This window comes from Cetorhinus maximus, chromosome 5 (assembly GCF_964194155.1).
Source record: "Cetorhinus maximus chromosome 5, sCetMax3.hap1.1, whole genome shotgun sequence".
NCBI lineage: Eukaryota > Metazoa > Chordata > Chondrichthyes > Lamniformes > Cetorhinidae > Cetorhinus > Cetorhinus maximus.
In genome coordinates, this window is record NC_135883.1 from 166,162,418 (window position 1) to 166,177,058 (window position 14,641).

The 14,641-nt window shown below is 41.8% G+C and overlaps 1 protein-coding gene and 2 pseudogenes across 5 annotated transcripts in view; 1 reads left to right on the plus strand and 2 right to left on the minus strand.

Moving 5' to 3' along the window:
* Positions 1-6,388, minus strand: part of LOC144681073 (cold-inducible RNA-binding protein B pseudogene) — a 32,509-nt pseudogene extending 26,121 nt beyond the window's left edge. Inside the window, exon 1 of the transcript XR_013576682.1 lies at positions 6,346-6,388. The product of XR_013576682.1 is annotated as a cold-inducible RNA-binding protein B pseudogene, transcript variant X2 (transcript). The remainder of the gene's footprint in view (positions 1-6,345) is intronic.
* A 116-nt stretch (positions 6,389-6,504) lies between these two features.
* On the minus strand, positions 6,505-7,981 carry LOC144681070 (cold-inducible RNA-binding protein B pseudogene; annotated as a pseudogene). Its single transcript, XR_013576678.1, has one exon. The product of XR_013576678.1 is annotated as a cold-inducible RNA-binding protein B pseudogene (transcript).
* A 108-nt stretch (positions 7,982-8,089) lies between these two features.
* Positions 8,090-14,641, plus strand: part of soul4 (heme-binding protein soul4) — a 69,433-nt gene continuing 62,881 nt past the window's right edge. For 2 of the 3 annotated variants that reach the window (XM_078542781.1, XM_078542780.1), the window contains exons 1-2: positions 8,166-8,215; positions 8,426-8,669. Coding sequence is in view for 1 of the 3 variants with exons in the window: in XM_078542779.1 (XP_078398905.1) it covers positions 8,103-8,215 (113 nt within the window). In the remaining 2 variants the exon portion in view is untranslated. Of the gene's footprint in view, positions 8,216-8,425; positions 8,670-14,641 lie in introns of all 3 variants that reach the window. The other variant, XM_078542779.1, reaches the window with a different exon arrangement.

Here is a 14,641-nt window from a genome sequence, read left to right on the forward strand (position 1 = left end):
AGATGGCTGCAGCATACCATGTAACTTTTGGCATTTGAATTGTTGACAGTCTGTGGCCAAAAGATGATTAAACATGAGGCCCTGTGTGAAGGAACATCACAGCCACTTGTGAAATTCACATCCATCTCTTTGTTTTAAGGATGGATTAAAACCTGCGGTCAGTGAGGTTTGTAGACAACTCATCTACCTCACTTCACCAGGCTCAAAAAGAAACAAACTCAATTTTTTAATATTCATTCATGAGATGTGGGTGTTGCTGGCTAGGCCAATAATTATTGCCCTCATTCAGAGGGCATGTAAGAGTCAACTACATTGCTGTGGGTCTGGGGTCACATGTAGGCCAGACCAGGTGAGGACAGGTTTCCTTCCCTAAAGGGCATTAGTGAACCAGATGGGTTTTTATGACAATTGGCAATGGTTTCGTGATCATCATCAGAGCTTCAACTCTAGATATTTGTTGTTTCAATTTTCACCATCTGCTGGGTGAGTTTTGAACTGGGGTCCCCAGAGCATTACCCTGGGTCGGTGGAACACTAGTCCAGTGACAATGCCACTATGCCACCACCTCGCCCGAATGGGTGTTATACAAATGCAAAATGGATCCCTCTGACTTTCACTGTGATTGGATGAGGGGCCATCACAATGCAAAGAGCTTTCCTGTCTCAAGTTCTCAGTGTGAAAACCACAATGCAGGGTAGTTATTGGCCGAACACACCACCATTTTTGGAAAAGGACTTAGAACTTGTAACAAGTCAGATGGGTGAGACAGCCATGTTTGTTGCCAGCTTTTAAAACAGTAAGAATCAGCTCTGCAGAGACATTACAGACCAGCATAAAGCCACTGAACCAGCAGCAGTCAACTAAGCTGCCAAGATAATACGCAGCCAAAACTTCAGAATGGGAGGACTCTCTCCAACCTCCTGGAAGTTCACTTGAGAACCAACATCTTAGCAATACAACTGCAAGAAGCCTCACAGCTTACTGAGAATTCTATGCTTTAAGACCTTTGCACTAGCCAAAGCATCAACTCATCTAAGAACCTTAGAGGGCCTACAACGAAAGAGACTGAAACAATCCCAAATTCTAACTTTGTTTTTTGAGAGTGACAGCGTGAGAGACATTTTTAAATCTCCAGGGCAAGTCTGGGATAATAAATGACCTCTCTTATTTTAAAACTCACAAAGCAGCTTGCTGCTGGGATTATTTAAATTGGGGCAATGATTCCAAGGGTAAAATATACACACACCTGACATACAAAACAGTTTGATCACCATCAGTAAGAAAGCACAAAGTCTGACATTTATTTTTGCAACTTTACTCTTTTTGTGTCACTTAGTTTTTTTTTATATAGCTCTCTCGGTCTGCTGGATTTTCACTTATTATTGCATTTGTACAAGCCTTTTCCTTCAGCTTGGTACTGTCCCTCCATTTGTCAAGCGTGATTAGTTAACTACATGACAAGTTTTTGCTTTTTAGTGACATTTTACTGGTTTTGCACCATACCAAATATTTCTTTTAATACTTCCTATTGTTGCCTGTAGACATACCCATTAACAATTCAACCCAATTTACTGTGGTCAACTCATTTTTCATCTCTTGCCTTGGTCTGAGACTCCATTCTCCCTCTCAAACTCAATCATGTTGTGTCCAGAACAAAAACAGAAAATGCTGGAAAAACTCAGCAGGTCTAACAGCATCTGTGGAGAGAACGACAAAGACATATTGTGACCAGAATTGACTAAATGTTCTCTTGCTGTTAAGTTTGTTAACAAAGTGTTATGTTACTGATCTCTAAATCCGAAGGGCCATGAAGGCTCGAAACGTTAACTGATTTCTTCTCCGCCAATGCTGCCAGACCTGCTGAGTTTTTCCAGGTAATTCTGTTTTTGTTTTGGATTTCCAGCATCCGCAGTAGCTTTTAGCTTTTTGTTTTTATCTAAATCTAGTTTGGCTCGTGCCCATATGACTCTGGAAAACCATCTCAAAGATTTCTAGAAAATCATGGGGGGTTCTGGTGAGGATATTTAATTATTCTTTATTGATTGTGCTGTTCTACATCTCCTAGTCAGTGAAAATTAAAATCTCCCATTTTTGCCTAATTCCTTTTACTACATGCTTCCCTGATTTCTGTATTTCTATGTTCCTTCCCACTCTCACTCAGACAATCTGGAGTTTTGTAGACAACTCCCAGTTTTGCATCGTTTGCTATTCCCTTCTCACTGCTCTTACCGGATTGAAATCCCCTCTTTCAACAGCAGTACTTGGGTCTTCATCAATATTGCTAATCTCTCTCCTTTCCCTGATCCCAAAGGCTGGAATATTCAGCTCCCAATCATGCCCAAGTTGTAGTCAGGTGTCCAATGGGCGACTAGATCATATCCTTTAAGCACATTTGGGCTTCTCATTTATTTAACTCAATGTTAGGTGCATTTGTGTACAGAGTCTTTAGGGCAACTGACCATGTACCCTATTAATTTTTTCCACTTTTTAAAAGCTTAAGATGTGGATTTTCCCCTTCCACCCCATAATTAATTTAAATCTTTCCCTATCTACTTTTCACACAGAAACTCAGTTCATAGCACTTTTGCCTCTGGTTTCAAGTCACACTTAAGAACTCGCAGCACAACAATCAGTATTGAGGGAGTGCTGCACCAGAGTTGCCGTCCTTCAGACGAGACCTTAAGCAGAGGCCTCTTCTGCCCACTCAGGTGGATGTAAAAGATCCCATGGTGCTATTTCAAAGAAGAGCAGGGGAAGTTATCCTGTGTTCCTCAGTCGGCATCTCTCAAAAACAATGGTTATTTTCACATTGCTGTTTGTGGGAGCATGCTGTTTGCAAATTGGCTGTCATATATTACAAAATACTTTTCATTTCAAAATTACTTCACTGGGTGTAAAGTGCTTTGAAATGTGCGGTGGTGGTGAAAGGTGCCATATAAATGCATGTTTTTCTTCAAGAATCAGTGAGCGACTGGCAGAATGTCAATCTTTCTATCTCTGCGGCATGTGGTTGGAAGTAATCCAGACTTTACTACCCTGGAGGATCTGCTCTCTAACCTAGAGTTTTTAAAGCTCCATAATCTTTTTACAGAACCTTGAACCTATTTCTATCCATGCCATTGGTTCTCACCTGTGTAACTTCTGGCTGCTCACTCTTACATTCTTGAACTTTTTGTGTCTGCTGTGTGATATTCTGAAAGACACTTACAGAGCAACATACTTTGGGACTTTGAATCTCATCCTCCCCAACTCGAGAATACCCCACAATAACGACTCACCTGTACAGCTTACCATGGCCCTCAGCACCCAACAATCACTATTAACATTTTTGTTCATATCACCAGTGCCTAAACAGGTATACTTCTCAGCCAAATCCAGCTCCATTGATGATCATTCTACCCTCACCTGTTGCTTCCTACCCTGATGGTGGTCATAGTCTTCATTTAGAGCTGCTCCATCCCTAGCAACGTAAGATGATCACCCTCTGGAACAAATGCTCCAGAAAACTTTTTCCCTCCCGAACATTCTGGACCACGTCCAGATGCTTTTGAAGTTTTGCAACTTTCAACTGAAGAAGTGCATTCTGTGTAAACTTCATGTAGCAAAGTCTGTGGACCCTGACAACATTCCAGCTATCGTGCTAAAGAATTCTTGTGCTCTCGAACTAGCCATGAATTAGCAATTTGGAAAATTGTTCACAAGAAGCAAGGCAAATACAATCTGGCCCATCATCATCATATTCATTAGCTAACTGATGGAAGGTCTCATCTACAGTGTTATCAAGTGGCATTTACTCAGCCATAACCTGTTCACTAATGCTCAGTTTGTGTTCCACCTTGACCACTCAGCTCCAGACCTCAACACAGCCTTAGTCCAACTATGGACAAAAAGAGCTGAATTCCATTGGTGAGACAAGGATGACTACCTTTGACAAAATATGTAATTAAAGGGCCTCAGTAAAATCAGATTAATGGCAATGTGGAAAATTTCTACGCTCTAAGAAGCAATGGTTGTGATTGCTGGAGGAAATCATCTCAGGCCCAGCACATCGCTGAAGACTTCCTCTTCCCCCAGCATAAGATCTAAAGTGCTGATGATTGCTAAGTGTTCAGTTCCATTTGCAACTCCTTATAAATAATGAAGCAATCCATGGCTGCACGTGGCAAGATTTGGACACCATTCAGACTTTGGCTTCGACAGCACCTTCCAAACCTGTGACATTTCTTACCCAGAGGAACAAGGGCACCAGGCACATGAGAACACCTTCACTGAAGTTTCTCCTCCAAATCACAAAACAGACGTTGCATTATCTTTACTCACTTTTTGTTTCTTATGCATAAACCCACAAAGTGAATGTCAGCCAGCTGTACCACAAAAGGCACATCATCTTGACACTTGGGTGCTAACAGAGACATTGGTCAAAATCTATTTTGTTGGAGGTGGGGGGGGGGGGGGGAAAGAGAGAAGAGCAGCCATTTTATCAGTGAGATTTACTGCTGCTGCTCTCTGTACTCAGCTAAGGTATATTGAGAAAGTACAGGTGTACAATCAGCCATTCATCTCATTAGATGAGCAAATCCTGGTCTACTGTGAATGAGTTAGCACATTAATTCCAAATATCGAAGAAATTGTACATTTGGGTAGGAAAAATTAGACCATGTATTCCTTAGAAAAAGGAGTGTCTAAAGGGGGTGAATGCACGTTAATGAAGCCATAGAATATACAAACAATAGAATATACATTTCTAAGGAGATAGAAATCAAAAGTGGAGAAGGCAGGTTAAATCTTTACAAAGCTTTAGTTCGACCAGACTTACGAGTGCTGTGCACAGTTCAGGTGGCCCTATTATAAAGAGGATACAGCTCTGAACAAAGTGCAGTTTTGCAAATATGAATACAGAACTGAGGGAGGTTATTATTAGAAAAGACTGAACCCGACAGATGCTCTTTTCTCTGGAAAAGTTGACCTGATAGAGGTCTTTAAAGTTACAAATGGGTTCAATAAAGGTAGATAGAGATGTTTTGGGTTATAAGGTGTCCAAAACTAGAGACCATAAATATAAGATGGTTATAAATAAGTCCACTAAGAATTCAGGAGAAACTTCTTTATCCACAGAGTGGTGAGAAAGTGAAACTTGCTATCACATTGTTCATTTGAAGCAAGTAACATATATACACTTCAAACAAAAGTTAGATAGGTAACATGTGAGAAAGGAACAGAAGGATATATTGATAGGGCAAGATGAGGTTTATATGGAGCATCAATTTGTTGGGCCCAATGACCCATTTCAGTTCTACAAATTCTACGTAAAAGTCTGGTTTCATTAACATAGGATTCCAGGTAACGTGAACATTATTTTTCAGGTGAGTCATGGACCTTGAATATAAATAATGTACAGCATTGTCAATGGGGCATTTCTCCAGGGAAAATCAAGTTGCAAGGAGAGATTCTACACGATCTATCATGGTTTTCTGCACTTTGTACAATATTATATTCATGAGGCAGTACAAATATCTGACCCACAAGATTTCACCTATTCAGCATTGCCACATAATTCTGTAGCACCAAGCAAAGGAGAAATTAGAAAAAGGTTTGACTAAAAAGCTTGGTCAAAGAGGTAGGTTTTAAGGCATGTTTTAAATGAGAAGTTTAGGGATGAAATTCCAAAGCATGGGGCTTATATGGCTGATGACGCAGCCGCCTATGGCAAGTGATGGTAGTAGACAGAAGCCAAAATTGGAGACTTCTCAGAGTTGAAAGGCTGTAGGAAACTAGAGGGGGTGAGGCAATGGAGTGATTTGGACATGAGGATGATAACTTTAATATCAAGAGATTGGTGGACTGGGGAGCCAATGTCGAACACCAAGCATAAAGGTAATAGGTAAATGGAACTTGATATATTAGGATATGGACAGTGGAATTTTGGATGAGCTGCTTTACCAAGGGTGGAAAATGGGAGGCTCGTCAGAGTTCTCACCTGATTTGAATTTAGCTACAACTACTTTTGTTATCACATTGGCTGAAATCACCACTACTATCAAATATATTGCCAACAGAGTGGTTTAAGCTCACTCACACATGGACAAGGTCACTCAAATGATGTAATGGCAGCCACCCAATGGACAGCATAATAAAAAGCATCTTTGGAAAGGACACAGGACATAAGTTTAAACGGCTGGAGTTCTGATTCCTAAATGTTATTCAATCGTTTCACAATTGCAATTAATGTGGATCTTGTTAAATAATTTCACAATAAGAACTAATAATGCAGTGTTATTGCGTCTGCAAAGCAAATTTGAGATTGCTTTAAACAAGTATATGAAATAAGTCTATCCAATGATTTACCTTGGTCCTTGCAGTTTTCTTGATTTTGCACCACAAAATCTTCAGCATTTAAGAAAGAGAAATCAAATAATGGGAGGAAGCAAGTTTGGAATAAAAGGATCATCTTCAGGTTAATTTCCTTGGAAGGAATTTGAATGATTTATAACAAAGACAAGTCACTAGTATTCCTGAAGCTGCATTTTATTCAGATAAATCCACTGGCAAAGATTTGTCTCCCAAGTGGCAATGTTCTGTTCAAAGGATCATGCCAGTTGATGAAAGTACAACAAAAGACAATTGATTTTTAAAAATCAGTATACAGTTTTCAATAAATGAGTTTAAAACAAAAGACCAGTTTTCTTTCAAAGAGTCTTGAAATAAGTTACATGAAAACGTTGCTGCGAAGGGGGATCTTTCATTACTTTTCAGTGGCAAGGAAAATGACTCAAAAGGAATCGGGCACATTGCTGGCAACATTCAAATTAAGGTTTCCCCCACAAAAAAATAAGTTCCTAGAAGTCCCATGCCAATTTTCCAAGTGAAGATGTTTAAATTCATTCAAAGCCACAGGGCTTAATTTTTTTTTTAGAAATGTTCAATCTTCATAACGAGTTCATTTGAGTCAACAAGTGGATACAACGGATTCAATGAAAATCAGTCGATTAAAAGAAAAATAACTCGAGTGATCGTATTCTCGGAGACCAGTCAGTCATCTTAAGAATGGCAGTCCGGGTTCCCAAAGATAAGATGGTGCCGAAGGACGGGCCAGACAGTGGGAGTGAAGTGCTTTTCCGCGCTCTTTCATTCTTTGCACCGCATGGAATTGTGGAAAAATCTCACCAGAAAGCAAAACGATTTCGACAAATTCCAAAAGGAGCTGACGAAAGGAAACTCAGTGGCGATTTAAGTCGCCAATTTAAAGTCCAAATGAACATCGGTCTTATTTTAAAATAATATAGAAAACGACATGGTATTTGAGGTTCAGAGTCGAAAGCCCCGACAAAAGGCAGTACTCCAGGCTAAACAACAGGTAACAAGATTAAATCATGACAATGGTGAAAATGGGTTTCTAGCATTTTAACATAACAGGCAAATCAAATTCATCAGATACTGCTTTCTGCGGTTCCAAGAGCCATTTAATTAACAAGGTGGGAGGTTGATCCTGAATCTGGCAGAAATGCTTCTCTAGATTTGATCAGTCATAGTCCCTGTATGAGCGGCCTCCATAACCACCACCTTGGCTCTTGTACCCACCCGAATAGTTGTCCCGGTCTCCCGTATCGTACCGGCCTCCGCCGCTATAGCCGCTGCTCCTGTCACTATCCCAGTAGCCGCCGCCTCCTCTCCTGCGGCTACTGTAGCCGCCACCGCCTCGGCCTCCACCATACCCGCGGCCGCCTCCCGACTTTTTCTCGGCGTGACCCACGCGGATCTGCCGCCCGTCGATGGATTTTCCGTTCATCGCCTGCAGCGCGTCCCTGGCGTCCTCCGGGTTCTCGAAAGTGATGAAGCCGAAACCGCGGGACGTCATGGTGTCTCTGTCCTTAATCACTCTCACCTCAGAGATCTGCCCGTACTTGGAGAAAACCTCTTCCAGGGACTGCTCGTCTGTCTCGAAGTTGAGGCCGCCGACGAATAACTTTCCTTCTTCAGACATGGTGGCGGTGGCGGGGTTGCTGCGCACTTGAGTGTGTGAAGCTGCAGGAGTTGAAAATGGCGCCGGTCCCTCCACACAAACAGACAAAGAGGAAGCGGAGAGCGGAAATTGCCTCATTTGAATGGCTCCTTGGCCGTTTCTCTCTTTTGTCTCTCTCGCCCCCTTTCGTTCTGTGTCGGGACAAGTTTTCCTCTCGGGGCGGCTGCAAAAGAATGAAAGCAGCGGCCAATGCAGGTAAAAGAACAAAAGGCATAAGGAGGAAAATAATTCATTTGTGACCCCAATACAACAAGTTAAGAGCTGGGAAAAGTGAACCCATTTGCAGGTGTTTGATAAGACCCGCAGCATCATATTATAGTGTTTGAATAGAATTACCTCTAATTTAAAACACAAATTAGCCATTCGGTCTAACTCGTCTATGTCCGTGTTTCTTCTGATCCACAGGCGTTTTCTCCCTCCACTTTAACATCGTCATCAGCAGCAACTTTTATTTATAGGACACCTTTAATGGAGTAAAAATTCCTAAAGAAGGTCAACTGAGAGCTTGTGTAGGCCAACGAGCACAGATATAAATGTGAATGGGACTTGGTGCGCGATCGGATGCCAGTCTAAAGAGTTTTTAATGAACTCAAGTTTACAAACGGTGCAAGATGGGAGGCTGGTTCGGAGAAATCTGACAGAAACACCTGTAAGAAAAAGTAGGCCCTTCGACCAGTATTTCATTGTGTTATTGTGTCCATCAGGAACCACTAACTGAAGTTAATTTGCTTTGATCATTTTTTGTTCGGCAGTTTATATTGTGGTTTTGATGGTATTAATGTCAGGACTGTCAATATCAGGGAAATGTTACAAACATTATTATGAGTTGTAAGAGGGACACAAGTAGGAGCGATGACCAAAGGTCCTTTCTTGTTAGGCAGTCCCTTGGAATGACTTGCTTCCACTCTGATTGGATGTGTTCTGAAATGGTTGATAAGTCCAAATGTGCAATCTGCAGATTTTGCTACATGTGGCAGGTGATGCTTGAAGGATTGGATATATGGATTGTTTGGAGGTTTGTGTGCTCTCTCTGATGCCTCAACTTCACTTCTTCCTGTTCCTGATGAAGTCGCTCGATGTGTTGGTGCCTTCTCAAATGAGCTTGTTCCATTTTGGTTGGTCACAAGCTCGGGACGCCCATGAGTCAGCCGGTAAGTTTGACCTTTAGGGATGCTTTTGAGGGTAAAGCATTTCTCTTATCCACCTGAGAGTCTTCTGCTGCGACTGGGTTCTGAGTAGGGCATTTGCTTTGGGAGTCCGAACGACATGTCCCACCCAGTGGAGCTGGTATTGAGTGATTAGCGCCTCAATGCTGGGCAAGTTCAGTTGGGAGAGGAGGCTGCTATCAGTCTTTCACATCACTGGATTTGGAGAATCTTGCACTGGTGGTACTTCTCCAGTATTTTGAGGTGCCTACTGTAGGTCGTCCAAGTCTTCAAAGCATGCAGGAGTACGAGGATCACTGCAGCTCAGTAAACCACAGGAATGAGTAATTTCTGCCAAATGGCAGATTTCTAATTTTTTGATTATGGAATTCTGCCGTTTGGAATGTTTCTCTGACCGCCGCCGCCCCCTATCCACAGTCCATTACTTCAATTCTCATATACATCATCGAGCACAGGTTTTGTTCTGCTTCTGCCTGATCCATTGCATCCACTGACTGGCTGCTTTGGACACTACCAGAACAACAGCAATTATTGGCCGAGTAGGACACACCAGATTTTCCCGTTCTGCCTTTCTTGCTTGCCTCATGTGAGGAGAGTTCTGTTTGTTGGGAGTTAGTAGCAAGTTTTGTTGTTATACGTGCAGAGGACTTGGCGGGTGCTTTCTTTAGACCTGGAGAGCAAGATAAACTAGGTAAAATGCCTGCCTTTGTGTTAAGTTACTGACCAGAGAAATTGACTATTCCAAATAACGTCTAGGTCAGAAAATCACAGCCACAACCTTTAAAAAGCTGCAGGGGTAAAATACCGTGATTGCACTGAGACATCATATAGCCATGACATGAAAACGAACCAGTGGAGCTAGGCTGGGGGACATCACAATCCACTGGGATCCTGCGTTCACAGGATCTTTCCAGCAGTGGGTAAACAGGTCACTAAACGATTGGCTGATTTTGCCCACTGTCCTGAGACCGAGCATAAAGGACTAACATATCAGCCTTCGCATGTCAATCAGCTTCTGTGCAAATGGGTAGTTAAAAATTAGAGTCCTCTTAAGCCAATGGCTCAGTTATGTGTTGCCTTTACCAGCTAAGCCATCTAGAGAGGTTGAGTTGTGCTGTGCTACAGACCCCGAATGTTGAATCATTGCCCCACACCCTCCCCGTTGGACGTGCAAGCGCAAAACGTTACTTAGTGTTGATTCAGTTTGGAGGCTGCAAGTGCTGGGGAGTTCAGTTGTTGAGCTGTTAGCAGGTGGTAGTTTGCACTGTGATTTGTTCAATAGTCTGCTCTTTTTAACAATGAAACAAGGTGCTGGTTTGAATTACCATACTGTGTCGTGCCACTTTTAATTGATTGTTGAAGGTCAGGCCTGTGAGGATCCATGTGAGGAGAAGTCAATTAAAGCGTCGATCAACTCCTATTATGTGCAGCCTGCCCTCACCATTTTTTTGCCTGGTTACAAATTCAAGGGACTGAAATTGAATGAAGGGTTTCAGCCCACCCTGAATACAAAACCGCTGAACTGGTTAAAAAAGAACTCCAGTAATGACGGTGTTCGATAATCCTGAGATACCTGCTGACCCGACATGAGCATCTGTTAATGTTGGCTGTCAAGTGAAGGAGGCACAACCCGCTCTCAACACTCAAGTATTACAGATATTTTAGTTTGGTTCATATTCTGTTCTTTTATAATGACGTGACTGGAAAGTCAGCATCTTGGCCAGATCAGGTGACTGTTAGATTTAGAGTCCAAAAATGAGCCCAACCGTATTCGTCTCATGGTACTTTTGCAATTCCTGGTCTGTCAGATGATATTAAAAGGTTTGTTGGTCCAAAGATACCAGTTTACAGTAGTTAATAGGTGAACAAATCCAGTAATTAAATCACTAGCACCTGCAGTCGTCGTTAAATGGTTGCTACCAGTGTTTAGAGCAGATTGCCATTATTCTTGTGTGGAACGTGGTCAGATACAAATATTTCCCTTGGTTTTGCTGATTTCTCTTTTGACTTAAAGTTCTTAGTAAAATACTTGATAGTGTGTAGGACAATGTGTACATGTATTGAAATGCTGAGATCACTTTGGTGATTTGATACAAATACATTGGTCCACAGTCTTGACAGTAATAGAAGGTAAACAAAGGAAAAACACGTTTCTACACACTTGAAATCTAATAATTCTACCCATTTGAAGTGGTCTAGCATCATTTACACTCACTACAGATCATAAAAAATGTTATAATTATATGATTCCTTGTCACAAAAAAATTTCAGACTCTTTTGTCTTTGCCCACTCTCGTCCCTGAGATCATGACCTTCATCTCAGGTTTGAGATCCTGGCCTTTGAAACATCCTTTTCCTCACTCACAAGAAATAGGAACAGGGGTAGACTGTATGGCCCATCGAACCTGCTCAACCATTCAATTCGATCATGGCTGATCTTGGGTTTCAACTCCATTTTCTTGTCCGTTCCCCATAAGCTTTAATTCCCTGAGAGACCAAAACTCTATCTGTCCTGGCCTTAAATGTATTCAACAATGGAGCATCTGCAACCCTCTGGGGTAGAGAATTCCAAATATTCACAAGCCTTTGAGTAAAGTAATTTATCCTCATCTCAGTCCTAAATGATTGGCCCCTTATCCTGAGACTGTGCCCCATGTTTTAGACTCCTGACACCAACGGAAACAACCTCTCAGCATCTATCCTATCCCGCCCCCTCAGAATTTTGTAGGTTTCAATGAGATTGCCTCTCATTCTTCTAAATTCCAGATAATATAAACTCAATTTACTTGGCCTCATCATAGGACACCTCCTCATCCCAGGGACCAATTTAGTGAACCTTCACTGTACTGCCTCAAATGCAAGTATATTCTTAAATGTGGAGATCAAAACTGCACACAGTACTCCAGATATGATCCCAACAAAACCTACAACTGTAGTAGTACTTCTTCATCCTTGTCCTCCAAACCCCTTGAAATAAAGGCCAACATGCCATTTACTTTCCAAATTGCTTGCAGTTAACTTTCTGCGTTCCTTGTACAAGTACACCCAGGTCTCTTTGATTCTCAATGCTTACAAGCTTCACACCTTTTAAAAAATATTCTGCTTTTCTATTCTTACGACCATAGTGAATAACTTCACACTTCCCTAAATTATACTCCATCTGCCATCTTGTTGCACACTCACTTAACCTGTCTATATCTCTTTGCAGCCTCTGTGTCCTCCCCACAGCTTACCTTCCCACCTAGCTTGGTATTATCAGCAAACCTTGATATATTACTCTATCTTTTCATCAAAATCATAAGAGCTGGGCCGAAAGCTGAGCCTGCACATTGGAGGTGATGATGGATTTTGTCATCTACGTATGCCTTCATCAATAGGAGCCTCCCAAAATACGTAAAAAGGGTCCATGTTTTATAAGATCTCACTGTTGATCTTAATCATATGATCATGCACAGAATGAACCAGACATCATGGCAAAGTGGTATGCGGTCAGGAGGGAGGGACCCTGACAGACCTCAGTGTTGATTCCAGACCCCATGAGGTCTCGTGACATCAGGTCAACAATGGGCAAGGAACTCTGCTGATTTCCATCTACTGCTTCCTTCAACTGATGAATCAGTACTTTTCCATGTTGAACACCACTTGGAAGAAGCACTGAGGGTAGCAATAGTACAGAATACAGAAGCACTTCCATGTCCATCATCAAAAGTGGCTTGGAAGCACCACTACTGACTAAGTTGGCTGAGTCCTGAAGGACAAGTTTGCTTGACCAGTTCAGCAACAGATGGTGAGAGAATCAACAAAAGGTAAAAATCTACTTGATCTCGTCCTCACCAATCTACTTGTCAGAGATGCATTTGTCAATGGCAACATTGATAGGAGTGACCACCATACAATCGATATGGAGACAAATTCCCATCTTCACACCGAAGACACCCTCCATCGTGTTGTGTGGCACTATGACAGTGCTCAAAATTGGGGATCTATGAATCGCTGTGGGATATCAGCAGCTGCAGAATAATATTCAACAAGTACCTGTAACCTTAGCCTGCCATATCCTTGGATCTACCATTACCATCAAGCAGGGGACCACCACTGGTTCAATGAGGAGCAGCATTAGGCATACCTATACACGAGGTACCAATATGATTGTTGGCTCTCCTAGATTTGAGGATGATGTCAGTTCTGGGTCGCAAATTTCTTCTATGGTTCTTCATGGAGTCATATGATAAAAAATAGAAGCAGGAGTAGGTCATTTGGCCCATTGAGTCTGCTCCACCATCCGATAAGATCATGGATGATCTAATTGTGGCCTTAACTCCACTTTCCTGCCTGCCTCCATAACCTTTAACTCCTCTGTCTAACTCAGCCTTGAATATATTCAATGAGTCAGCCTCCACTGCTCTCTGTGGAAGAGAATTCCAAAGAATAACGACCCTCTGAGAAAAGAAATCCCTCCTCATCTCCATCCTAAATTGGAGACCCCTAATTTTTAAACTAGTTCCTAGTCCAAGATTTCCCCACAAGAGGAAATATCCTCCCAGCATCTACCCTGTCAAGTCCTTCAGAATGTTATGTTTCAATATGATCACCTCTCATTCTTCTAAACTCCGGTGAGTGTTGGCCCAACCTTTCCTCATAAGACAAAACCCTTCATCCCACGAATCAGCCGAGGGAACCTTCTCTGAACTGCTTCTAAAGCAAGTTTATCCCCCCTTAAATAAGACCACCAAAACTGTGCACAGCTCTCCAGGTGCAGTCTCACCAATGTCCTGTTCATTTGTAGCAAGACTTCCCTACTTTTATACTCCAACCCCCTTGCAATAAATCGTGTGATTCCATTTGCCTTCCTAATCACTTGCTTTACCTGCACGCTAACGTCCTGTGATTCATGTACAAGGAAACCCAGATCTCTGTACTACAGCATTCTGTAGTTTTTCCATTGAAATAAGATTCTGCTTTTCTATTCTTCCTGCCAAAGTGGACAACCTTACGTTTTACTTATCTGCAAATTTTTTGCCCACTCATTGAACCTATCTATATCTCTTTGCAGACTCTTTGTGGTCACAACTTGTTTTCCTATCTATCTTTGTATCATCAGTTTGGTTAGAATACAGTCTGTCCCTCAGATAAATCATTAATATAGATGGTAAATAGTTGAGGTCTCAGCACTGATCTCTGTGGCATTCCACTAGTTGCAGTTTGCCAAACTGAAAATGACCCATTTATCCATAGTCTGTGCTTCCTGATAGTTAGCCAATCCTCTATCCATATTAGTATATCACACCCAATCCTATGAGCTCTGACATTGTGTAATAACCTTTTATGCGGCACCTTAACAAATGCCTTTTGGAAATCCAAATAAATTACATCTTTGTCCACTTTCCCCTTTATCCACCCTGTTTATTATATTCTCAAATAATTCTAATAAATTTGTCAAACACAATTTCCCTTT